This window comes from Populus alba, chromosome 2 (assembly GCF_005239225.2).
Source record: "Populus alba chromosome 2, ASM523922v2, whole genome shotgun sequence".
In the NCBI taxonomy this organism is placed as follows: Eukaryota; Viridiplantae; Streptophyta; class Magnoliopsida; order Malpighiales; family Salicaceae; genus Populus; species Populus alba.
The window spans coordinates 5,470,677-5,498,190 of NC_133285.1; the positions used below are offsets into that span (position 1 = coordinate 5,470,677).

Here is a 27,514-nt window from a genome sequence, read left to right on the forward strand (position 1 = left end):
TTAGCTATAATTCAGTAGTTCAAGCAAGCGAATGATCTACTGAAATCAACAAAAGTCTTCTGGGTGCCCACCAGATATGCAGTTTCGCAACTATACATCTTCTAGAATTATGTTGCGTCTCGGCTTTAGAAACTAGACAATTTTGAATCAGGTCAAGAGGGCTTGGACTGGAGCCACTTGCTCCCATGATGGCTACGGACATTGGGGGTCAAAGAGCGGCCAATAATTTGATAGGTGGGCCCGTTCGAGATAAAACCATCTACAGTAAGGCGAGGCATGTTTGTGCTTGCTGGGATGTCCGTCCAAATTTGGCCTCAATAATTTTTTCAGTTTCTTTCTCTGATAGGGTTCTGTTGTCTTTGTTTAGCAGCAGAAATGACTCCATGATTGATTCGAGAAATAAAACGAACTGCGAACCTCAAGTTTTCCGAGTCTGTCCATTGACTTACTAACACCAGAAGGGATTTGATTGTTAAATTGAAGAAACCGGAATTATGCGTTCGAGTTTGGACTCATTTCACTGACCTCTTTCTATCTTGTCTTTGATAATGTATTTTAGACGTAGGTGAGCCCGCCCAACCTTATCCCCAAGTTAAAGCTCTAGCCCACAAAGACAAAATCTTAATGGGCCGCATGAGACCAGTTAAACCGAGATGAATTTTTGTCCATTTTGAACATGAGCCTACACGTGTCTCCTCCTCCAAATTTTTTATCTGCTGCAGTTGAAGAATTATTTATGTTCTATATTTTGATTTGGATGCTGTAGTGTGCAAAAAACTGGAGATTCGTGACATTTGAGTACGAAGCTAGCTAATTATTCGTTGTTAGTAGCATGGGCTTTTAATGTTGGGACAACCCAGAACTACATAGAGGAGGGAGATGGTGTTAGTTGAATTCTAATGCTCGGAGAGAGTAAGTTGATGATTTCTCCTATTGTTCCAAGAGGCCATGACCCCACGACATTGTTTCCATCATTGTCCCAAGGTAAAAGGAGACCCTTCAGTTTGTTAAAAATATTTTATTAATATAAAATGAAAAATATAATATAAATTCAAATAGTAAAATTATAATATTTTTATTAATTAATTATATATTGATAATTCTAATCAAAAAATTATATTATATTAAAATTTAATAAAATAAATCATCAACATTATAATTAATGAGTGTTTTAAATAAAATAAAAGAAAGATAATATGAATTAATAAGTTAATGACATAGATAAATAAAAAGTCTTAGAACAAGATTTTTCCTTACATAATAATTACTGAAAGGTAGCAATCTAATTGTTCCATCACAATAAATTTTAATAGATTTTTTTAGAGAAATAAAAAACATATAAAATATGTATAATACAGTGAAAACTAAAAAAATATTTTCAATACATAGCAATTACTGAAACAGACATAAATCTAATAACAAATTGATTATTCTCATCACAATAAATTTTGATAGAATTTTTTTTTTAAAAAAAATAAAAAACATATAAAATATGTATAATGCAGTGAAAACTAAAAAAATATTTTTAAATTTATATCCCAAGCATAGCATGCACCAAACTCTGTATAAGGGGTAAACTAGATATTATCTTATTGCAATTTATTCTGCCTTATCCTATAGAATCAAGTGGAGGCAGAGACAGAAATATCTATCATGTCGACCAAACCAAACACAAAGCATTCATGCCCCTCACGCTTCATTTCGTACCATCTTGTTTCTAAAGGCCCGTCCTCCTCATCTTGCTGCTCAACCAAGCGCTACTTTATTAAGAAATAGCTATAATTCATTTTTTTTTTCTTTTCCAACCAATCTAATCTCATTGGATCTCCCTTGTGTTTATATCTATTTGGTAAATAAAACCTTGTGAAAAAAACTATCAAATTTCAATTGTTATTTGAATTTTTTTTTGTCAACGATTAGAATTTATAAAAAAAAACAATTCAAGAAATAAAAATATTAGTTCTTTTTCTAAAAAATCACAATTCTGGAAATGTTTAAGAATATAAAATTAATATTCTTTGAACAAAACAAAGTTTTCAAAATGTTAAGAAGTAAGATAAATTTTGAAAACATCCTTAACATTTTGAGAACATCCAATGATTAAAAATTTCGAAAAAGTTCAATATTATCAAGCACAAAATGTAAGAAATGTCCAGTCATAGATACTTTTAAAAATGTTTATGAAAAATATATTTTTTTTTTATGTTAAAGAAATAGGAAAAATATACTTTTTAGTGAAAATGTCTTTTCTCATTCATGTGTGTGTGTGTGTATTATTTTGACAAAAAGTTAATGAATTCAGACCACCTTTGGTGGCAACAAAGTTGTGGCTGGAGTTTTTAGACTCCAAAAATCTCAAATTTAATTTATTTAAATTTAAAAATATTCTAAAAATTTTTATAAAGTTATTTCCAAGCTTAAAGAAACATTGAATCCTTTTAAAAACAGTAAATCAAACGAATCACAACAAGATTCATGGATTTCAATCTACTTTTATAGGGCAAAAGCTAATCAAATACACAAATAGTGGGTCGTGGTTGCCTACCAATCCAATCTTCTCTTTTTGATCACTTGTCAGCTTCAAAGACCCTAGCCAATCAATAGCCGCTATTGCATATACCCATCCATCAAACTCAGACTCGATTCCCCTCCACTTCACAAACACTTGTACTACTGTGAAGCGTCAACGTGAATCCAACACTCATTTGATTTCACGACTCCTACACAGACAGCAGGCCGAGGCAAAGAGGGCCTTAAATGGTGACTACATCTTCTTTAAACTTGGTGTTTACTCCCACAAAACCGACATCTCTCTCATGGAAACACTCTTTTCCCTCACCTTTCACAACAGCCAACTGTACCCGCCGCCAAAATAGAAAAGCATATAGATTCGTCGTCTTTGCCACTGTATTGGCTGACCCCAAGCCCACAGTTCTCGTCGCCGAAAAACTCGGAAAAGCTGGTCTCGAGCTACTAAAGACATTTGCGAATGTTGACTGCTCTTACAACCTCAGCCCTGAGGAGTTATGTACTAAGATTTCACTTTGTGATGCGTTGATTGTGAGAAGTGGGACTAAGGTCACCCGCGAGGTTTTTGAACGTTCAGGCGGCAGACTTAAGGTTGTGGGTCGGGCTGGCGTTGGTATTGATAATGTTGACTTGTCGGCTGCCACGGAACATGGGTGTTTGGTGGTTAACGCGCCGACGGCTAATACGATTGCGGCTGCTGAGCATGGGATTGCTTTGCTTACTGCTATGGCCAGGAATATTGCTCAAGCTGATGCCTCTATTAAAGCTGGTTTGTAAATTATTATTTTTATTTGATTATGATTATGATTTTTTCATACTTCATTTAGTCATTTATTCGAGCAGGTGGCTTGCTTTACCATTGTAGGTTGAATTTTGTTCTTTGGTATGTTGTCTCAATTCTTTGTTCAATTTGTTTCTGTTATAATGGTTAATGTGGATTTGCTTATTTAAACCTTACTGCATGGTTAGTGAAAATTTGGAGGATAATGTGATTTGATATATTTTTTTTCTAGAGAATTGGCATCCATCAAATCTTGCTTTCTGATATGCTCAAAATTGTTCAGATTTAGCAAATTGATTGTGGTTTTGGCCATATCCTTCCTCAATAGTTGAGTAATTTCCAAACAATAGCTTATCATGTCTCTGTATCAACCAATTTTTCAAATTCCATGGTAATGACTCCTTTTGCATGAACATTAATCATGTTAATAAAATAACTTGTTAATTTATTGTATCTGTCCAGGCAAGTGGCAAAGAAGCAAATATATTGGGGTTTCACTTGTGGGGAAGACGCTTGCTGTCATAGGGTTTGGAAAGGTTGGTTCAGAGGTTGCTCGGCGTGCCAAAGGTCTTGGCATGCATGTGATTGCACATGATCCTTATGCCCCTGCAGACCGTGCCCGCGCTATAGGTGTGGATTTGTTGACTTTCGAAGAAGCTATATCGATAGCAGATTTCATCTCCCTACACATGCCTCTTACCCCTGCTACATCCAAAATCTTCAACGATCAGGCTTTCTCCCGGATGAAGAAAGGAGTTAGAATTGTCAATGTTGCTCGTGGAGGAGTGATCGACGAGGAAGCTCTAGTTAGAGCTCTGGATTCTGGGATTGTTGCTCAGGTTGTTTTCTTCACCAAGTCCTCATTGCATTATTCCTGTTTTCTTCACCAAGTCCTCATTCGTGCAGGCAGCACTTGATGTCTTTACAGAAGAGCCCCCTCCAAAAGACAGCAGGTTGGTGCTGCATGAAAACGTGACAGTGACTCCTCATCTTGGTGCTAGCACTACAGAAGCTCAAGTATGCATGACCATCTATTTAGGCTTCTGGTTTACATCTCATTTTCATCATCTTGCATAATGGTTATGAGATTTAACCAGGAAGGGGTAGCCATTGAAGTAGCAGAAGCTGTTATTGGAGCTTTAAGAGGGGAGCTTGCTGCAACTGCGGTAAACGCGCCAATGGTTCCTGCTGAGGTTATCCTTTCTTTCAAACCTCGGATATTTTATGCATGTCTTTGATTAATCAAATTGGAAATACCTCAAGTCTTAGCTTTCCACCATTTTTATGCGATGTTCATGGATATGATATTATTAGTTGAAGGATTGTGACCTCTCTGCTTTTGATCATGGTGTAGAGGACTTGTTCCCTTTGCTCATGTTTATTTACCTAGTATATTATTAGTTGAAGGATTGCGACCTCTCTGCTTTTGATCATGGTGTCGAGGACTTGTTCCCTTTGCTCATGTTTATTTACTTAGTGTGTAAGGCGGAGGGTCTGAATTTTTTCTCCTCTGATTATTTTTGCTCTTTACAGGTTCTAACAGAACTTGCACCGTTTGTCACTCTGTCAGAAAAGCTTGGCAGACTGGCGGTGCAACTGGTTGCCGGTGGAAGTGGTGTACAATCAGTAAAGGTGACTTATGCTTCTGCCAGAGGTCCAGATGATCTCGACACTCGGCTTCTTCGTGCAATGATTACCAAGGGTCTGATTGAGCCTATCACCAGTGTTTTTATTAACTTGGTAAATGCTGACTTCACTGCTAAGCAGAGAGGACTGAGGATAACAGAAGAGCGCTTTCTGTTGGATGGTTCACCTGAGAATCCACTTGAGTTCATCCAGGTCCAAATTGCCAATGTAGAATCTAAATTTGCCACTGCAATTTCTGACTCTGGTGAGATTAAAGTTGAGGGAAGAGTGAAAGACAGGAAGCCCCACCTCACCAAGGTAGGTTCATTTAGTGTTGATGTAAGCATGGAAGGCAGCCTCATACTTTGCAGGCAGGTTGATCAACCAGGTATGATCGGCAGCGTGGGGAATATCCTTGGTGAGGAGAATATAAATGTGAGTTTCATGAGCGTTGGCAGAATCGCTCCACGAAAACAAGCAGTAATGATCATTGGTGTGGACAAAGAACCCAACAAGGAAGCGCTAAAGAAGATTGGGGAGATACCAGCAATTGAAGAATTTGTGTTTCTTAAGTTGTAGGGCGCACAATTCCGTCATTCTTGAAGTGTATTTCATGCCCAACATTGAAGAAATCAATGCCAATAGGCCAAGTTTGATTTTGTTTTTGTTGTTTCCCCCCCCTAAACGAGTGGTCATTTTTTAATCAATTTCCATGCTTGCTCATGCGTTCCGATAGTCTAGTCTTTCATATCTCTTCGGCACTTCAGATGTTTGTCTCAGCTGTAAATTAATTTACATGTGAGATAAATTTTTGTATACAAGATAAATAAAAAAAATAGATCTTTGTAAATAAAAAACATGTTATTTTATTTTCCACAAAATAAAAACTTAAAATACAATTATAAACAAGATACTATAAAAAAAATATAAGTTATTTACTAAGTAAATTATTTTTTCTTTGATAAACTATGCTCTACATTAACTAACAATTTTTTTTTACTTAAAAATATATTAAAAAAAATTCAAATTTTGTTTTTGCGCCGGCCCTTACTGAGTGGTTTGCCAGGAAACTACAACAAGCCGCGTGTCTACCTTTTTCAGCCATGAAGAAGCAGTGTGAGCCAACGCTTGGAACACGTGTCCGTACCTCATGCTGTTAGGTGAAATGGAGAGTATTATATATGCTCACGGGATCATAAATATCTGGAAGGAGCAAAAGCAGGATAAGATTATATATAGTTGCTTCAAACATATCTGAAACTCTGTAGCAAAAAAAACATATCTGAAACTCCCACAACATGAAGACACAGGTACCAAATGAGTCCATTTTCCAAGATCTAACTTGAATTATCGAATGGTTTATTTGACTTATATATTGTTAATTTCATTGTATTTAGCAGGGGACTGAAAGGATAAACGAAGAAGGTGAAGCTGAAACCAAGGTGGAGACTGTCGATCACCGGACATCAGCGGGGCAAGGCGAACCCACCGATGAGAAAGTGGGGGTGGTTCATCTTAAGCGCAACACGAGGGATTCTGGCAGTGGAGGTGGAATTTTGTCTAGTGCAGCTGCTGCAGTGACTAACACCTTCAAGTCTGCCAAGGATGCCATCATGGGCGGTCGTGGCAAAGATAACACCACCAAATGATCATGATATCACCATCTTTCTGTATGTGTGTGAAATAAATGTAGAAAATGAAATTTAAGAAATAGTCATGTTTCTTAATTGGGATCTTAATCCGTACTTCGGAATCTTTTTATGCAGATATTTTGAAGTATCCCGTTCGGAAAAAAAACATTATGTAGAAAAATCTTTGCATGAACCTCATGGTAGAGTTTTGAGCTATTTGCTGATAAATTGGGGGAAATTTAACGGCACTAGAACGGTGCTAGTTTGTGCTTTCTTTTGATGATGAAGTGCATGGTCAAGAGAGTAAAATTATGTTGTGTGTTTGAGATTATGATAGATATGTTTTTTATATTAGTATTTGAAAAAAAAATTAGTTTTTTTATAAAAAATTTTAAAAAATATAATTGAAACTATAAAAATAAATATAGTTTTAATAACATAAACTTAACTTGGATAAAACTTGTATTAGATGTCCTTGTTTTTAAATTTAACAAGTTAGGATGGGAATTAATATCCACAAGTATTACAAGTTTATCTATAAGTTAGGATGAAATTAGTCATCATCACTATATGGATATTACAAACTCATTTTTAAGTTATGAAGATTTAGGATGATATTTTAGGTTTATGAGTGCTTTAGGTTTCAAATTTATTTATGATTGCTAAATGATTATTAGATATGTAGGTCTATTTAAATTGTAAAGTAATTATTAGATATAGTTAAATTATGAGAATTATAAATAAATAATTTAGATTTAATTAATTTGATTTTAATAAAATTTTATGTTATGTTAATTATTGTATAATTATATTAATTGAGATTAAATTTTTTCTCTATAAATATTTCTTGATTGAGTTGGAAATATTTTCTCTACTCGGGTGATGTAGATATTAAATGTGATATAAAAGCCGCAAATAACATTTATTATTAAAAAAAAAATTGGTTGTGATTTTTTTTTTTTCATGTGATAAGTAACAAAAATATCTACAAAACACGCACTTAGGCTAGGTTACAGCTAGTTAGAGAAAACATTTTTTAGACACGTGTTGTCTTACCTTTCTTGAAAATTTCACACATACTTATCACGAAATTCCTTATTTTTCTCGAGAAATTCTTTCCTTGTCGCGGGCAATTCGAGTACTGCTGCTCATCAAGAAAGTTCTTCAAAGGAATTAATTGATCACGAATTTAAACAGAGACTTTAAACGCTAATTAAGCATTCAGTTTTATTTCTAATAGCATAAAGTTTGATAGTAACATGGAATAAGATTGTGCTCCGACTTGACGGCCACGCGACGTTGGGTGGCATAAAAGCATCCCTTTGTCAAAAGCAAAATACAGCAACACCAAGTTCACGGCAAAAAGTTCAGTCCCAGATACCGACTTCCGTGAAACCATCTTCAGTGGCAAATCCCCTAAACATAGCGTTGGTGTTAAAACGACACGCCACCTCCCCGTTTCTGGATACTGCTATCAAACCAGCTCGCCCTTCATCAAGCCTCTCATTCACAACAAAATCCACTGCTTCTTGCAGGCTCAATCCCTTGTACTCCATCACCGCCGCTACATCGCGCGCTAGTGTCCCACGTATGATGGCCTCTCCTTCTCCTGTGCAAGAGACCCCACAAAGATCACAAGCGTAGGTCCCAGCACCGATCAGGGGCGAGTCACCAATACGACCTGCCATTTTGTTCATGAGCCCACCTGTTGACGTGGCTGCAGCACACCTCCCTTGGCTGTCCACCACCACGCACCCCACTGTTTCTGGCGCATACAGGCTGATTGGGAGTCCGTTCATTGCCAAGAGATTGTCATCAGGGGGGCCCACACTGCAGCTTTCCAATCCAACGGCTGGGATCCTGTAATCAAACTGGTTTGGGACAGCAGGAAAAGAGTCAATTAATGGGCCCACCGCATCAAATGAAAAGCATCGTAGGGATACAACATACCAGGATGGAGTTGGCTTCTTTTGCTAACTTCAACATCCCCAGGTTTTCCTCCGTTATAAAATAGCCATTGTCCACCGTCTCAACACCCTAAACAAAGCCACTTATAAGCAGTCCACTTAATCATCATGTTTTTCGTAATTAAATGCATTAATTATCTTTTTTATTCACCCTTTCTTGGAGTAGTAAAGGAGCGAATTGCTTATATAATATTCCAATGGTACGAGTTAAGGAGGCGGGGGGTACCTGTTGCCTGGCAAATTCCTCAGCGCCAGAAAAAGCAAGATAGGAATGAGGAGATTTCTCCATCACAAGTCTTGCGAGAGAGATTGGGTTTTTCACTGTTGTTAAACCGGATACGGCACCGCATCTTCTCTTTGGCCCGTCCATTATGCTGGCTTCCATCTCCACTGTTCCGTTCTCTGTTAAAGCAGATCCACGCCCAGAATTAAACAGAGGATCCGTTTCCAATTCTCTCACCTGTAACAACAAAAAAAACAGGATTCTTTCAACTCTTAATCATTCACTAGCCATGTTCTTAATCATTTATTTTTAAAAATAATAATTTTTAAATATGTTGTTTTTTTTATGCAACATAACCTATCATGTAACCTCACTGTCAATCCTTTAGTTCAATTAATGGGCTGGTTGATCTAGTTATATAAACCAGTTAACCGTTTCATACCAAAAAAAAATGATTTTATGAACATTTTTTTTTAAATATATTTTATGTGTAAAAATATATTTTTGTCCGCACTTAAAAAACAAATTCCAATTAAAATTTTAAAAAATTATTGTTTACACAGTATTAATAATATAGTTAGATTTGCGAATAACGAGTAATTTTAAATAGTTAGATAAATTTGCTACAACTAGATGAGAATTTGACTTAAACAAATTATATAGATTGTCTCACATATACATTTATAGATCAATAGATATAAGATTTTGAAAATCCCACACCATAGCCCTAGTTTTAGTAGTTTTGTAATTTTTATTATTATTTTTAGACTTCATGCATTGTTTCAGATTTTATGATTGTTTTCTTATTATTTTTGGATTTTTTTGTTTACTTGTTAAGAGTAGGGTTTTTTGATTTATTTAAAACTTTACAAATCCTCATAAAGACACATGCTTCATTATTATTATTATTTAGAAAGAATAAACTTGTAAATTTAAAAATCATATTTGTTGTTTTTTTTTGCTCATAAAAAATCTAGTGTTTTTGGTTTGTTGTTGTTTTTAGTTTTTGCTTATATCAGTAAATCAAGTTGATTGATTTAATTGACAATTACAATATGAATCGATCGGTTAATTCTAAATTTAATTGATATTATAATTTAAAAACATAAAATTTAATTAAAGATCTCAATTTAGAACCACTACGTCCAAAGTTTGTGATTTTGCTGAAACTTTTTGTTGTTTTTTAATTTGTTAGTTTTTTTTGTGCTAATTTGCCCCAAAATTACTTTGTCCAGTCAAGAATCTGGAAAAGGTTGGTCCGTGAACACATGCCAAAAAAGAAAAACCACAGACTAATGTAGAATAAAAATGGTATCAATTCGAGTGCAAATCATAAACATTTGTTTATATCAATTCCGCGCATGTTTATACACCAAGAAAAATCTGGGATTGATGTGCAGTTTTTTTTTTTCTTGTTCACGACAGTTGAAAACAAAAACAAAACTTCTTGTAAGAAATTAATAATGGAAAGGGAGGGAAAACGTACAACAAGTTCGCCAACATCGATAGCGGGGAGATTAGAGCGAAGGGCAGAGATGCCAAGATCAAGGCAGCGAGCGAGGAGTTTTTTGGCCTCCTCTTGTCTCTCTTGCGGGAGATTTGGGTCGACACCAGCGCCTCCATGCACCGCTATAGCCCACCCTCCCATTCTTCTCGCTCTTGTTCACTCGGAGGCGCGTGTTATTTGTGTGTGCAATGAGAGCTCGTGGTCTCAGTATATATAGGCGTTTCGCGGACTCCTCGTACACCTGAAACCTTACTATGTATTGTTCTATTCTGTCCTTGCCCACCTGAGTCCCGACTCATATCGAATCTAAATAGATAGAGGGCAAGATCGTAGACAAATCAAGCCCACTCTACTCGTAATTATTACAAAAAAAAAAAACTGAAGTGACTATCTTTTTTTTTTTTTTTTTTTTTTATATATGAACAGGTAAAACACCACGGGGGTTACTCTTTAAAGTTCGAATTCGCAGAGATTGAAACTTGCAGTTGACCACAGCAGCTAAGCCCTCAAGTATTGACTATCTTATAATGTCTGCTCGTAGTAATAACCAATCTTTACAGTAAATTTAGTGCAAGTTAAAATAATTCACAGGGGCAATACCGTAAATTGGTGGTTGGAAAATTTTTAATTTAAATAAAACCTGAACCGACGCACTTGGAAGAGAACAGAATTTTACAAGCAAGCAAAATTATTATACACTTCTTGGTAAAGCTAGATTCTACAGCTAGATTTTATTAAGTAGAATCAGAATAGTTTTTTCTAGTAGGAATAATATCTATTGCACATGAATAATTCTCGTTTGAAAAAATCATAGTTTAGTGATTATATTATTTTTACTCTTTTAATAAAAAATCATTGAACCTGGTAAAATGATATTTTTCTTTTGGGATTCGATTATCATTATGAGATTTATGGGGGGGGGGGGTAATTCGGATTTAAAACCTTTAAAATGCATAGTTTAGTGATTATATAACCCTAAAAAGAAAAAGAAAAAAAAATTAAAAGTCGAACGGGCACTTCATTCTTTTTTAGTTTAAAGGGCAAAATGTAAAAAATATACTAATCTTTTGTCTATTTAATTTTTTTTTTTTAATAAATAAGTTGACAAGATGATGACTTGGTCTTTTAATTAATATAAATAATATCAAAATAAAAAAAAAATTATTGACGTGTATGATATTTATGCCTTTTTAGCGGCACATATGACGTCGATCCATGTCTAAACACCACCTTGTAGAGTGACATTGAAAGTGCCTCATCATCCCTTTTTAGTTGTTGTTGTTGCGTGCACACAACAACATAATGATTGGGCTTTAGTTGACTATTTTCTTCTTCATTTTTTTTTTTTGTTAAAATATAAAGGTGTCATCTAATTTGTTTTTTGTTTTCAATTTGATTTTTATTTTTTTATTGTTATTTTTTTTATTATTGTTATTTTTTCTTTAATTTCACTTCTCATTATTTGGTATCATTTATTTTTTATATTGAATTTGGTATTTTTTTATTTTTTTTTAATCTTTTTTATTAATTTTATTTTATTTTTAATTTTATCTCTCAACATTTAAATTTAAGTTATTTATATATCAAATATAGTTGTATTTTTTTTTTTAATTTTAATTTTTTTTAATTGATTTTTTTAAATAAAATCAATCACTAATAAAAGTTTTAACAATACAACCTCATTAACAATAACATGAAATAAAATATAAAAACCAATTATAAACTAGCACAATATAGAATAACGAATTTGAAAAATACTGTAATAGAAAATATTAAAAGGATTAAAAAAAAAATAGTGTCATGTCCACCATGTTTATCCTCAGTTTGGGAATACTTTGAGCACATTTAGGTGTCGTTGTTTTTTTATTATTCAATTAACCAATCTGGGCTAAAGTCATCATTGGCTGGTACATCTAATAAGTTGCGGGCGAGCTCTGACTACTCTGACTCCTAACCGGTGGCTAAGCGCACAACAAAAAGTTTCATTTAAAAAGCAGTCCGCCGTTATTCAGGCCCATTCAAGAAGTTTGCGCCACAAGTCGGCTAAACCGTAATGATAGTAAAGTGAGCCTATCTCATGTTCCGGGCGTTGAGGCGGGCTGAGATATTTAATTGGGCCCTGACCCAATTTGCTTCCATCTTGCAAATCCAGCTGCGTGCAAGATTCTTCTTTTCTAACGTGTACGGCTTCATTTATCTATCTAGCTAGTGAATGTTTAGAAAAACGGTTCAACCTGTAATTTTATAAAAAAAATATTTTTTTATTATATTTTTTTATATTTTTAAATTATTTTAATGTGTTCATCTTAAAAATAATTTTTAAAAAATAAAAAAATATATTATTTTAATATATTTCCTAAATAAAAAAAATATTTATTTTTTTATCTAGCTCATGAATGTCCTTAGGCTAGTTAAAAAGCATCCCCCCACATTCACTAGTTGAAATGTAACTAGAATACTTTATCTGCTTATCACCCGCCTAAAGATCAAAGAACAAGATTCCAATCTCTGAAAATTTGACAGGCTGGACATTCTAGGCTGCCAATTAGAACCAGAGCCAGATCTTGGTATCTCAGGGTTGGTAGCGGCAATTTGTTTTTATATATATATATATTTAAAAATATAATAAAAGTTATTTTTTAAAATATTTTTTACTTGAAAATATATTAAAAAAATAAAACAAAAATAAATCTTTTAAAAAATATTTTTAAAATATAAAAATAAACAGCCCAGTAACGCCTAAAATGTAGCGGTGTCCCTTTCGCTAAGCCCACAAAAGGGACACCTGAGGCCTAAAAGTCATTCGGCACTGACTCGATTAGCTAATGTTAGATCCAACAGCAATCGCTACACAAAAGAAGGAGAGGCCCATCAACAACCCCACCTCAGGACCACTTGTCCCATTAAAATTCTGCTGTCCTTCACTGGCTCTTTATGGCTTTTCTTTTGAAGTTTTCCATGTTATCTTTTTCCATCATAAATGCAAGCTTTCTTCATTCGTCTCCTATTGACACAGATATGCATTCAATACACATAATTGTGAGTAATTTATTTTAACATTAAAAAAAACATGTTTCAATCTCTCTTCTTTTTAATAAGCACTCTGGAGACTTTGCTAGCAATGATGAGCTCAATTGCTCCATTTTGAATCCGAACTTCGAAGCTTCACCCGTCGAATCAATCTGCCATGGATCTCGCAAGCAATACAAGATAACTAAGGCAGCGTTTGGGAACGCCTGGAAACCGCATTCCTCCAAATTTGATTTTTTATTTTTTGTTAAAATTGAATGTGGTTTGTACTTTTTGAATTGTTTTGATGTGCTGATGTCAAAAATAATTTTTAAAAAATAAAAAAACATTATTGACATGTATTTTAGCACGAAAAGTTATTTGAAAAGCAACCGCTACTACACTGCTAAACACGTTCTAAATAGGTGTTGAGTGCTACATCGAGAATTCTGTAAGATTTTTCTAATATAAAAAATATATATTCAGGCCATATAGTTGTTAAACTTGGTATGAAATTGACATGTTCCAGATCATATGGACGTATTAAGTTATATAGTTTGATTCAAGTTAAATTAAAAAAATAAAAAGATATACATTTGAAGTTTTAATATATTATATAGAAAAGTTTTAAAACAATATATATGGATGTAGGCTATAAAGAAAATTGAAGTTTAATATAGTAATCCCACATTAAAAAGTTAAAAGAAAATAATTTACATGGATTTGTTCATATATAGTTATCTCATGTTGAAAAATTAAAAAACAATAAATATGAATGTAAGCTATAAAAAAATATGAAGTGGAGTATATTATAGTTATCCCACATTGAAAGGTTAAGAAATAATCCATGTGAACATATGCTATATATAGTTATTCCAAATCAAAAAATTAAAAAACAATCCAAGTGAAAGTAAGTTATAAAAAAAAATGTGAAGTTTAGTTTAGTATAGTTATTTCACATTGAAAAATTAAAAAAAAAAAATGCATGTGGTTGTAGCCATATATAGCTATCCATATATGCTATAAAAAGAAATGTGTGAAGTGTAGTAATTTTATTTTATATTGAAAAATTAAGAAATAATTTATGTAGATGTAGGTTATATATAACTATCCTATATTAAAAAATTAAAAAAAATTAGCAAATCATTCATCTATCAATATGATAATAAAAAAAAAATAAAAAACTATATTGAAAAGATGAAAAAAAAACAATAAATTTAGTATTCTTTGCTTTTAAAAGCAAGTTAGTCATTAATTGTTTTGAAAATAAGACGAAAAGGCTTAGAAGCCCACAACTTGAGGCTAAAAATTGTTGCTTTATAAAGGTAATTAAGGCCATGTTTGTTTTCTGGAAAGTAGTTTCCGGAAAATCATTTTCCAAACTTTATCGTGTTTGTTTATCATTAGGAAAGTCGGTCAACGGAAAATACGTTCCAGTCAATTTCAGTCAAAGAAAAATTTAACTTGATTTTCAGGAAAGTGTTTTCCCTTTAGCTGTGTTTGTTTTCCGGAAAGTGGTTTCCGGGAAATCATTTTCCAAACTTTTTTGTGTTTGTTTGCCAGTAGAAAAGTTGATCAATGGAAAACACTTTCCAGTAAAAGAACAATTTTGCTTGGTTTTCAGGAAAGTGTTTTCCTGAAAAATTTGGGGGGAAAACACTTTCCGAAAGTTGTGAAAAATTTAGAAATATCATTATTTGCTGATTATATCAAATTTGATCCTCAAACTTTTAATTGCTATATATATATATATTTTTATTTGTTTTAAATATTTATTTTTCAATTTCATCTCTTAAAATTTTATTTTTATATTAACTTTGGTCCTTATTTTTATAATTGCTATTTTCTTTTTCCTTATCATATTTTTATTGAAATTTTTTTATCTATCAAATTTGGTCCTCATTCTTTTGATTGTTACTTATTTTATTTGAAATAATTTATGAAATGTTGATTATTATTATTTTAATTTCTTCATCTTTCATTTTTTTTTTAATTTTTTAGATTTGATCTCTATTATTTTGATTATTATTTATTTTATTTGAGATAATTTATGAAATTATATTTTTTTCAATTTCATTCTCATTCAACTTTTTAATTTGTAAGATTTGTTCCTCATTATTTTAATAAACTTAAGAAAAATAAAAATATTAATAAGTTATTTTCCAGCTCATTTTCCATGACATAACCAAACACTGGAAAGTGTTTTCCAACTCATTTTTCATTACACTACCAAACATCGAAAAATATTTTCTCAGAATTCACTTTCCCTAAAATTTATTTTTTAAAAAGGAAACTACTTTTTTAGCAAACAAACGGAATCTAAGTGTTTTCATTGTGCTAAAAAGATAAGAAAACTGATTTAACCCTGATCGATCAGCATACTTTAATCTTAACATTTTTGTACTTTAATTGACCCAAATAACCCTCTTCTCCTATCTATCTCCGTTTCAACATGCTGCAAACACACATGCCTGGGCAGGTGACTATTTCGAAAGTGTACTGTAGACGCGAGCTGCACCAGATTAGGCTGGTGTGTCTGTCTAATATAGAAAAAGTAAAGGTTGAAGATATCAGTGCTCACTGAGTCAAAAGGGTGCGGCTGAAAGCATTGAGAAGTTCAAAGATGGTGTCCATAAAAGACAGAAAAGAGGAGATTCACTGGAACCAATTATCAGCTCTCTATTTTATGATCATCAATCCATATCTTATCGCTGTCTTTTTCCTTCTTTTCCTTTTCGACATGAAATACAACACAGTCCATTGCTTCTAACTATCAAAAGCAAATAACAAAGCACCTACAAAGACATCACAGACAAAATCAAAAGATTTTGGCCCCAATTTCAACATTCCCCTGCTTTTCAACCTTTCCCCTTTCAGTGCTTGAGTTTTTATTGGATCTAATTGCATCTAAATCCCCTTTTAATCTTCCCTCATGGCTTCTTTATTTGGTTAATGCGACTTATTACTCTCTTTTATGCTCTTCTTTTTCTTCATCCCCCCCTCCCCCCCCAGACCCCAAGTTGGCTGCATAGTTAGAAACAAATAATAATAATAATAACTGCGTGCGTGGGCCATTAATTTGAGCAATTTATTGTTGCATATAACCTACTCCATCTTGAAATGTTCCCCATTTCAATGATAAATCCTCCAAAAAGATTAGAACACGCAGAGAGATAAACATGGAAAAACATACGAGCGTGACATGCTTCATTAATTTAGGGCAAGTTTTTCTAACTATCGCCATTAACGAAAACCACACCTGTCCATGGCATGTTCGAGCCAGAAGACCGAGAATGGCTAAAAAATTTGCAGGCTATATAGTAGCTCCTACATTCACTGTAGATTTAAAGACCTGGACTCAATAATTCAGTGAGTTTAGTAGCTGGTTAAGCAATTCAGTAATAAATCTAGAGAGCTGTGTTAATTAGGATTGAGAATAAAGCCAAAAGTCATTATTCCCTTTAGTTTAAAGTGGTAGAAAGCACATGCAAGCCTTCTTGACTGAAAGGTGATGGCTTGTATCAAAATTCTTTATTCCTGGAGTTCTGATACATCTGCTCGGCGTTCTTCATTCTGGGAAAAATGACTCGAAGAAGTGTAGAAGACAGTGAAATACATTACACTTGCCGACTCAATTGCCTCAAGGATCCAAACACTGATCGAGCTTTTCTAGCATTGTACAATTCATATACATAAAATACATTTGTACTTGAAGTTTCAGCTCGTAAGAGATAATATTGATGTCCATTTATATCCTTATCAAAGGGCAGTTAGCTCTGCTCGTCCTTTGACTTTGCCCCGTTAGATTGGATTCTTCAGGCTTCTTTATGTTCAAAAGTGGATCATTAAAAAACTCAAAGCTTTTGCGTCAGAATTCAAATTGGCATATACACCCACAAGTCTTTAGTCTCCCCTGGACAAATTGCATTTAGGATTCGTTTGGTAGAGTAATGAGATCTAGTTAAAGATGTGTTTTACCTTAAATACAGTTTTAAAAGTATTTGGTTAATCGATACATCATAATTTTATATATATTTCATCAAAAACTATTTGACATCTTGGTTAGAAAAAAATTATAATTTATAACTTTTTTAAAACTTATTTTTTAAATCATAATCATAAATATTACCACAATACCAAACACTCCCTTAATCAATATTGTTGTCATGTGTCAAAACACTTAGGAAAATGAATTTTTTTAAAAAAGAAATTAGCACATTTAAAAAAATATGTGACAAAATGACACAAATTAAAATAGAATTGGTAAGAAGTACAGTTTATACATGTCGTGATTTGAAAACACGACATTCATAATTTATCGTTATTCAGAATAATGACTGCTAAAAAAATTATGAAATGAGCTGCACATTAGGAGAGAGGAAAGAGAAAAAAATTAAAAAATAGATCTTAAAAATACATTGAAACTCCGATTACAACATCACTGATACCATTAAAAATATTTTAATGAGACGATTTTAAAAACATTAAGGAAAGTCACTAATGGTAACCATGATAGTGCCACACTTGTCATCCAAAGATAGCTTGTAAGTCATTATTGATATTTTTTTTGTCATTAAAATTATTTTGTCAAGTCTTTTATATGATATTAATGGTGTAAAAATCAAAATTTATGTGTAGCAATGTTTTTTTTTCATCTCTCTCCTGAAAAAGCAGATAACTTCAAAATAAAAAAAGATCTCATTCCTCTTAATAATAACAAACTATAAATGTCATGTTTTTCAATTATAACATATATATATATATATATATAAAAAAACTATGTTATTTCACCCATTTTTTTTCGCCATTGTTATTTCATCAATAATTTTTTTTAAAAAAAACTGACAAGCAAGAATAAGCCCAGGAAAAGCGAATGTCAAGCATGTGAACAAGGTAACTCCTGGTGATCGCTGGGTATTACTGACATGAAATTGAGCACTCGTATATATATTCAATATTTTTTATAAATAGATTAGGAATGAAAATGAAAGCTTTTAACCTCTACGTAAAAAGAAAGAGTTGTTTAAGAGCAAGTATAGAGGTCTACGCATAGGAGAAAGTGCTTATAATAAGAAAAAGCTGAACGGACGGTGTTGTTACAGCTGCAAGACTAGCCTCCTCTGTCTGTCTGATTTATTTAGTGGGTAACATACCCAACACTAGTCGTTGGAAAACTGAGCTCTTCCGACGAGGTCAAACCCCAAAATATTACAAATAAATCACAAAAAATGAAATCCCTGATATTCCAGTGGCCGACAACATGTTCCTATCTTCACATGCAACAAAATCCATTGTAATGTATGTTTTCAATTTTCCATTCCCCCCTCCTGGATTTGGTGTTGTTCATCTTCCCTCCATGATTCTTCTCTTTTTCATCCAACAAGGTGTAGACAGTACTGAAATTTACTGTTGTTGATCTACGTATTTATTTCTCTATGCAGAAATGAAACTAGCTTTTTAACCGTGTCTAGCCGTCGATTGAAATTTTTTCTTAAGAAAATAAATATTCTAGTTTTTTTTACTTACTTTTTTATATATAAAAATTTCAAGTGAAAATTAAAAAACTTAATATGTATATACACATATAATCAAATAAATTAAAAATTATATTTATTAATAAATAAAAATTAAAGATAAATATAGATCAAAATATTTGTAGAATAGACATTTAGATAAAGATGAAATTAAAATAAAATATTATGAACAGTCACTTTACAGTGCGATGGAGAAGATACATAGTGCATTTTGTAGAGTGGATTACCCTGCAACATTTTGATTTACTTATAATAAGTGACCAATTAATGAATAAGGTCACTCTAGGAGATATTTTATTTATAGAATATGAGAAAATTAAAGGACCTAATAAACTGGGGGGAAAGAGGTCATATTACTACAAGAACTCTTCCTCGTCATCTCTGTTTTTTTTTTTTTTTTTTTCCTGTTGTTCATTTCCGGATAAAATGCCAACTATCTCTGCTTCCAAATCCCAAGAATCAATTCATATTTCACCGCTCTATGCATCGACCTGGGCTAGAAAAGCAGAGGTGGCAGGCAAGTTAACTTAAACATAGAAAAAGCGTAACAGTAATTAATGGAACAAAAGATAGTCCATTAGGGAAAAGGAGGAATCTTAAGGCACTAGCGAGGAAGGCTGAGAAAATCTGTGGTTGCATCATTTAGACTCTGCAGTGCCCTGGTCTTCTTGGACAGAGGTTCTGGTGATGAAGACACCGATGACACCACAGACCATGAATAATTCGAGCTGTCTGAGCTAAAAGACACGTCAATCACCCCGTTTGGACTGCCTGGAATTGAACTATACTTGCGTTTGCTTGAAAACTTAAAATGGTCTCCGGGAGCCAATTCCATTACGAGCTTGCTACAATCCTCTACCTTGTCCTGTTTGACATAATCGAGATTCAGTACAAAAGTGCATATACAATGGCATTTTCTGATTCAAAAGAATGGAAGTCAATGAAGCGAGAGTAAACCTACTAACTTTATCGATTCCAAGAATGCCCAAAAGCTGGCTTTGGTATTCTGCTGCAAGACTGGGTTCTACACCATCAATAATATATAGCATTGCGGCAGTAGCCATTACTGAAGGGACATAAAGCATAGACCTAGAATCTGCATATATTCAAGAAACATAACGTAAGTAAAAAAAAACGAGAGAAATTAAATGAGAGGCCATACCATGGATGAGGTAAAGGAAAGATTTTGACAACTTGCCTGGCACGACAGAGAGTAATATGCGCTCACACCTCTTTAGAAATTCCAAACAAAGATAGTCTTTTAGGCCGAGCCTTCTAGTGATGTAGTCAATAAATGATATCGGGGTTATTGGATTCATCTTCCATTTAAGAGTAGAAAGAACCAGAATCTCCATTCTCTGGATAGTTTTGGCCTCAAACACATATTTACTTTCCTCCACCTAAACAAGCCAAACATCACACATTTATGAGAAAATCAAGCAAACATATTAATCACAAGCATTTATCAAATGAGGCAATAAGTTTATACCAAGCCAAATACACATATCTACCTGAAAATCCAATAAAAGGGGCACTTGGGTCTCCTCCACTTTGGCAGCAAGTGAGAGACAAGCCACGGCTGCAAGTTGGGCCATCCATGGCTTATCCTTCTCAAGGTGGACACTGAGTAAAAACCTATCAAGATAGTTCACGGCCAAGATTGCAGTTACAGCAGAGAACGAGTAGTGTACATTGACCTTTAGAATCCACTCTACAACCTCACAGCGAGCCGTGGCTAAAGATGGGTTGATTTCTAAAATTTTGTACAGCTGATTTTGCTCCTCCTTGGCAAACAAAGAGGAAAGTTCCTCCTCTTCCCAGCTTAAGTCCTGCTGTACGAAGACTGGAAAAGTGTTTCGTTTATTGTTATCAATACTATAAAAACTCTCTCCTTTCACTTCATCTTGAAAATAGTCTTCTCTAACTTCTTTCTCCCAATTCTCTTCGGAACAATAAAGACCATCATAAAGAAATGTAGGGTTTTGCTGATATTGTTGTTGCTCACTTATTTCTGGATTATACCTCGATGCCATCTTCATCCAGGAAGAAGGGGTATAGATCTTGATTCATTGTAGATAAGAAGAGAGAGAGATGAATTTTGCAGAGAGAGCAGAACAGCTAGCTGGAGCCATCTCTCTCTCCCTCTTTCGAGGTGAAGGAAGGAAAGAGCAAAAAGGGAGGGGACTAGCCAGTGATCCGAAGGTTGTGTTTTATTTGTGGGTTTCGAGCGGGTCGGTGGGTCTTTATCTTATTATCTATTGTCTATTCCTGCACTTGATCTTGATTGGATGTTCAGCTGTAAATCGGGTTAAATTTTTATAATATAAAAAAAATTGCACAATACTTGTGTTTTTTAAAAGGGAAAAGAAATTCAAAACTGTTGGGTTAAATAAATTCAGATAACTTAATAATATAATTTAAACAAGCAATAACAGTAAATAAATCAAACTTAACAAGAAAAAATTGACAATGATTGAATTAAAAATTAAACACTTGACAATAATAAATAAAAAATATATATATCCTTTCAATATTTTTAAAAGGCCTTTATGATCCAAATCAAAAATTAAATAATATTGTAACAACCATGTAAATAGCAAAAAAAAAAAATTATTTTTCAACGAATTAAATGTTAAGAAATGAAATTAAAAAAAAATTAAAAAAATATAAAAAAATAACTTGAGTCCACCAAAAACACCTTGCTAAATCTGCAACCTAGTAATGAGACCATGCTGATTTTATAGAAAACAAATTGAATAAAACTACAAAGTTAATTTTTAAATTAACTCAATGTTGAAAGACAAAATATAAAAAAAATTCATTAAAAAAACAACAAAAAAAAACTCAAGTTAGACCACCAAGCCTAAAATTCAAAACATAAGATTGAGATAACCACACAAAACAGAAAAGTAAAAACAAGCATGAAGCATGATTCTCGATTAATTTAATATTAAATGATGAAATAAAAAAAAAACATAAAAAAAAATCATAGTCACCTCGAGCTAATCTTTAAAACTTGTGACTCGGATTATGAGATAAAAACTAATCTCATAGAAGAAAAATCCAAAAAAATCACAAAATCAATTTCACAATCAATTAAATGTTGGTGGATGAAATTCAAAAAAAAAAAATAAAAAAAAATAACAATAAGAAAATAAAAACTAAATTTGACTTAAATTAAAATATTAATGGATGAAATTAATAAAAAAAATTAAAAATAATCCAAAACAAAAAATATATTTAAAAAAATAAAAATCAAACCTAATATAAAAATAAAATCATAGAACAACTTTTAATTTTAGCATGTCAACATGCGTCCTGATAGTAGGAGAGGGAAATGAGAGAAGAAAAAAATAAGTTTAGGGAAAGCATGATGCAGTGATTACAACACCATTGCAAAAGCTGATGTTTTGCCATAGAGGGACACGTGTCAACCAATTTTCCCTACCCATTTAACCTAGTTTCTATATTTGCTTTGGTCTCTAAACACTTAATTATTCTAAAAAAGTCAAAATTTATTTTATTTTTCAAAACCAAGCACAAAAAATTTCCTTCAATGTTGTGAGATTCTTGAAATCAAAGCGACCAAAATAAACAATAAAATCAAATCTCAAATAAATCTAATATAAAGGGAGCATTGTTTTTTTTAAAAAAAAAAAGTTAAAGAACTAAAATTAATAAAAGACATGAATCTTTTTTGACTTTATAAATCAATCTTTGATATTAATAAAAAAAATATAAAAGACTGATATTTTTTTAAAATTTTAAATACTTAAAATTAATAAAATAAAATTTTATTTTACTAAAACAAGTATTAAACTAACAACATAATATTTACTTGATACTTTGAAATTCTCATATGCTGGCAAGAAAAAACAGAATTAGCAAGACCAGTCATAAATCATAGCAGTTTTGAAAGACCGAATAAGAAGAAGAAAAATATTCAGAGACCAATTATTAAAAAATTCTAGAAACTAAAAAGAAAAACATTATTCGAACGAACAGTATATCTCCTAACGTACTACAGTATTTCAGCGTAGCCTTTTAGGTTTTTGTTAATGATATGGGCCATGCAACACAATTACTCGATACGTGACACCTGTACAGCGCTTTTTTCCTGGGCCCAAGGTTTGAAAATTTATTGGGCCCTGCTTGCTGTTTGTGGGATCTCCATCACTAATATAATAATTATTTTTATATTATTATATTAAAATAATTCAAAAATTAAAAAATATATATAAAACACCATTTAAAAAAATTAAAGAACTCTAAAACGCGTGATGCTTTCACTGTAGCCGTCGCTGTAGTTTTTTTTTTTTTTTTTTTTTTTTTTTTTTTTTTTTTTTTTTTTTTTTTTTTTTTTTTAATACTAAGCTGGTTGAAAATTTAACTATGTAGTTTTTTTTTCTTTAAAACATTGTGGATTACTATAATATTCTCATGCATTGTTTTCTTTTTTTTTTTTTTTTTTTTTTATTTTTTTTTTTTTTTTCAAAATGGCCTTTGTAGATTTTATTTTATTTTATATTAAGTTAGTTGAAAATTTAACTTTGTAGTTTTTTTTTGAAAAAAAAAAAACAATATGGATTGCTATAGTATTTCCTCACTTGTTTTTTTTTAAATTATCTTTATCAAATTTATTTTTTCAATATTGAGCTAGCTGATAATCTAGCTTTAGCTTTCTCCACATGTTTTTTTTTTTTTCATTTTTTTTTTTCAAAATTGTCATTTTTTACATATTTCTTTTTTTTTTCAGAATTATTTTTGTTGATTTTATTTTTTTACTATTGAGCTAGTTGAAAATTTAGTTTTTTTATTTTTTTTTTTAAAACACTATAGCTTTCCCCACGTGTTGTTTTTTTTCGCTTTTTTTTTTTTTTTTACATGTTTTTTTTTCATTTCTTTTACCCAAAATTGACTTCTTTTTTTTTTTTTAAATAGCCTTTGTCGGTTTTTTTTTTATATATTGAGCTGGTTGAGAACTGAGCTTTGTATCTTTTTTTCAAAAAAAAAAAAAAAACTATGGATTACTACAGTGGTTCCCTTGCATGGTTTTTTTTTGTGTGTTTCCCCCACATGTTGTTTTTTTAAAATTATCTTTATCGAATTTATTTTTTCAATATTGAGTTGGTTGAGAATTTAGCTTTTCCACGTATTTTTTTAAATTATGAAAGATTGAACTTTTCAATCGAATAAAAATAAACCCTATTGACCATAAATATAATATATTCATGTATGCCGTCATTTTGAATTCATGGTTAATTTTTTTTTTAAAAGAAACATGTTAGCGATATCTAAGCATTTTTTTTTTGGTGTTCCAACAAAATTTTTCTCCAATATAGCACTAATTATATTTTTGTCTGATTAAATAGAGAATTTATTATAAAAAATAAAGTTATTAGACACAATTGGTTGATGGTCTTTATTGCAAGATCAAATATCTTTAATTTACATTTATTTTTTATTTTTTTAGTTATTGTTAACAATTTTTTTATAGTTTTTAGTCATTGTTATCAACTTTTTTTATACTTTATAGGCACATATAATCTTTTAATTAAATAAAAAATTTATCAAAAGAAATAAAGTTATGAAAATATAACTTAGATGACTACATTACAGATGAAATATATTATAAATCTCTTATTTTTTTCTAGCTTAATTTTTATTTATTGTTAATACTTTTTTTATATTTATTGAAATAAATCATTTATAATTTATTTAATTAGATGGGAATAAATTCAACCTACTTTCGAGAAAGGCAACAGAAATTGCTTCTGCAGGTGCTTTCATGCACCGCTGCTGATTTCTCTCTCATCATTTCATTGTCCCGCCGTATACAGCAAAATACTGGTTTCTGAAATCCAAAATAAATAATTTCCCAAGTTTCAACTAAAATATAATCTTCTTCTTGTTTTTGTTTTTTTGATTTTGGAATTTAAATATCATTTCGAAAAACCAATAAAATGTTTGAAGATTCAAATTTTAAATATTTCCCAAAACAAGCCGCAGCACTAAAAAAAAAAAAAAGAGAGAGAAATTGAAGGATGAAAAATCATTAGCTTTGGTGAAATCAATTATTACTTTAAATAAATAAATAAATAAACGTTAACAAGGACGGTGGTTGCCATCAGATTTCGTGGAAGAAATGGACAGATAAATATTGTTTATACAAAAAATAATGATTGCAAAAGATTCCAAGCGGGCGACCTTATTTCCCATCATAAACCTCCCTTGCACATCACGGAGCCCTTTCTAACGTCATCTGCAGAGATCAAAATCACACGATGGAAAGATGCAAATCTTACCAGGTCAGGAAGAAGAGTGCAGGGTAAACAAATGAGAACTCATCCACTACACGTAAACTCAACAAAAGAGGAGACTATTCCATAAAACCGAATGAAATCCATTTTCAGTTCCGTCTTTGAAAATAGGCGAAAAAAAGAAAAAGGCCAATCAAACACCACGAGAGAGAAGTGTGCTCCTCTCTCCTAAGCTGAAGCTGCAAATCTACACAGTTCAATCAATCAGTCACCGTGAATGGGCCAGACAACTTCGACGGCTTTAATCACAAGCCGTCGAGACTCAAATCTCAGCAGCCAGCGCTCAAAATCCAAATTCACTGTCCCCATCATTCCGATGCAAGTAGAAGAACAAACCGAATACGTGCTCGTGGAAGCACCTGACTACATCTCAGATCTTCCTGATGAATGCTTAGCTTGTGTTTTCCAGTCACTTAGTTCCGGCGACCGGAAACGGTGCTCTTTAGTTTGTCGGCGATGGTTAAGAATCGAAGGACAGAGCCGTCACCGACTCTCTCTCAACGCCCAATCAGATCTCCTTCCTTTTGTAACATCTCTCTTCTCTCGCTTCGACGCTGTAACTAAGCTCGCTCTCAAATGTGACCGTAGATCCGTTAGCATCGGTGACGAAGCGCTAGTTGCAATATCTATTCGTTGCCGTAACCTCACGCGCCTCAAGCTCCGCGCATGTAGAGAACTCACAGACGCAGGCATGGCAGCTTTCGCTAAAAATTGTAAAGCATTGAAGAAGTTATCGTGTGGATCTTGCACTTTCGGAGCAAAAGGAATGAACGCGATCCTAGATAATTGCGCGTCGTTGGAGGATTTATCGGTAAAACGGCTTCGAGGAATTACGGATGGCGCGACGGCTGAGCCGATTGGACCGGGTTTAGCTGCGGCTTCACTTAAAACGATTTGCTTAAAGGAACTTTACAATGGACAGTGTTTTGGCCCGCTTATAATCGGGTCAAAGAATTTGAAAACTTTGAAGCTTTTTAGATGCTCTGGCGATTGGGATAAGCTTCTTCAAGTTATTGCGGATCGGGTTACTGGTATGGTTGAGGTCCATTTAGAGAGGCTCCAAGTTAGCGATACTGGCCTTGTAGCCATCTCTAATTGTTTGAATTTAGAGATTTTGCATCTAGTTAAAACCCCGGAGTGTACTGATATTGGACTTGTTTCCATTGCGGAGCGATGTAGGTTACTAAGAAAGCTTCATATTGATGGTTGGAAGGCACATCGGATCGGTGATGATGGGTTAATGGCAGTTGCCAAGTATTGTCTTAATTTGCAAGAGTTGGTGCTGATCGGGGTGAATCCTACACAGATTAGTTTAGAATTGTTAGCTTCAAATTGTCAGAATCTAGAGCGGCTAGCATTGTGTGGGAGTGATACTGTTGGTGACGTGGAGATTTCTTGTATTGCAGCCAAATGTGTGGCATTGAAAAAGCTCTGTATTAAGAGTTGTCCTGTATCGGATCATGGATTGGAAGCGCTTGCAAATGGGTGCCCGAATTTGGTTAAAGTGAAGGTGAAGAAGTGCAGAGCAGTTACTTATGAGTGTGCTGATTTGTTGAGAATGAAGAGGGGATCTTTGGCGGTCAATTTGGATAGTGGGGAACCTGAGCATCAGGATGCCAGTGCTAGTGATGGTGGGGTGCAGGAAAATGGAGGCGAGTTTCATTCAGTCCCTAATCAAATGCCGCTGCCTAGCATTGCACCGAGAAGTACTGGACGATCAACTTCTTTCAAGTCAAGACTAGGGCTTTGGAATGGGAAAAGTTTCGCGGCTTGCACATTTAGAGGATGGTTGAGTGGTAATAGCAGTTCTCGAGGATAATGAGACGGTGAACCTGAAATTTGAACTATTGAAAAACTTTTATTGTCCTTGGTCAGTTTGGATTAGTTTGGATTGTATTACCTGATTCTGCCTTTCATGTAATTAATTTGATTTTGTGTGCTGTTTATTGCCTTTCCTATTGAACATTCTATAAAAAAAGTTGTCGTTTTCTTATTTCTTGGATTGCTGCTCGCTTCGCCTTTGTGTTTTTTATGCTGTGAGCTGTATAACACGCTTCTAGTTTACATTTGTGATTGTTCCTCTTTATACAACTTGTATCTTCTCTGAGAAGATGGTACACGAGAAGATTCTTAAGGTTTTAGTCTTGGGAAATACATCTTTGCATTTTACTATTGTTTGTTGAAAATTAACTGTTTGGTTTGTTAATACGATCTAGGTTGTGCCTAGTTATACACTTACTATTTTGTTGTCTACTAGTCTCTGTTCACCTAGTTATACATTTACAATTGCTGCATAAGCTGCATCATGCAAGTCCAAGTCTGATTCTTGAAGTGACAGATTTCTATCATTTATTTAATATATATGGCAATGACTCAATGAAAAGCTG

General features: G+C 32.9%; 5 protein-coding genes across 5 annotated transcripts; 3 read left to right on the forward strand and 2 right to left on the reverse strand.

Moving 5' to 3' along the window:
• Window positions 1-2,466: 2,466 nt before the first annotated feature.
• LOC118035741 (D-3-phosphoglycerate dehydrogenase 3, chloroplastic) lies at window positions 2,467-5,659 on the forward strand. The gene is made up of 5 exons (XM_035041359.2): window positions 2,467-3,298; window positions 3,773-4,149; window positions 4,217-4,327; window positions 4,408-4,503; window positions 4,844-5,659. Exons 1-5 carry the CDS (start codon window positions 2,758-2,760, stop codon window positions 5,513-5,515), a joined length of 1,797 nt encoding a protein of 598 aa, XP_034897250.1. The 5' UTR covers window positions 2,467-2,757; the 3' UTR covers window positions 5,516-5,659.
• Window positions 5,660-6,087: 428 nt separating this feature from the next.
• LOC118035742 (uncharacterized) lies at window positions 6,088-6,898 on the forward strand. The gene is made up of 2 exons (XM_035041361.2): window positions 6,088-6,246; window positions 6,337-6,898. Exons 1-2 carry the CDS (start codon window positions 6,235-6,237, stop codon window positions 6,583-6,585), a joined length of 261 nt encoding a protein of 86 aa, XP_034897252.1. The 5' UTR covers window positions 6,088-6,234; the 3' UTR covers window positions 6,586-6,898.
• Window positions 6,899-7,780: 882 nt separating this feature from the next.
• LOC118035744 (probable isoaspartyl peptidase/L-asparaginase 2) lies at window positions 7,781-10,461 on the reverse strand. The gene is made up of 4 exons (XM_035041362.2): window positions 10,244-10,461; window positions 8,761-8,994; window positions 8,518-8,604; window positions 7,781-8,438 (listed from the first exon to the last, which is right to left on the reverse strand). The coding sequence occupies exons 1-4, from the start codon at window positions 10,403-10,405 to the stop codon at window positions 7,935-7,937; spliced, it is 987 nt and encodes a 328-aa protein (XP_034897253.1). The 5' UTR covers window positions 10,406-10,461; the 3' UTR covers window positions 7,781-7,934.
• Window positions 10,462-19,079: 8,618 nt separating this feature from the next.
• LOC118035745 (cyclin-D3-3) lies at window positions 19,080-21,019 on the reverse strand. Its single transcript, XM_035041363.2, has 4 exons — window positions 20,319-21,019; window positions 20,006-20,207; window positions 19,773-19,903; window positions 19,080-19,672 (listed from the first exon to the last, which is right to left on the reverse strand). The coding sequence occupies exons 1-4, from the start codon at window positions 20,844-20,846 to the stop codon at window positions 19,412-19,414; spliced, it is 1,122 nt and encodes a 373-aa protein (XP_034897254.1). The 5' UTR covers window positions 20,847-21,019; the 3' UTR covers window positions 19,080-19,411.
• Window positions 21,020-25,145: 4,126 nt separating this feature from the next.
• On the forward strand, window positions 25,146-27,120 carry LOC118035746 (F-box protein At1g47056). Its single transcript, XM_035041364.2, has one exon. The coding sequence runs from the start codon at window positions 25,345-25,347 to the stop codon at window positions 26,944-26,946; it is 1,602 nt and encodes a 533-aa protein (XP_034897255.1). The 5' UTR covers window positions 25,146-25,344; the 3' UTR covers window positions 26,947-27,120.
• Window positions 27,121-27,514: the final 394 nt, after the last annotated feature.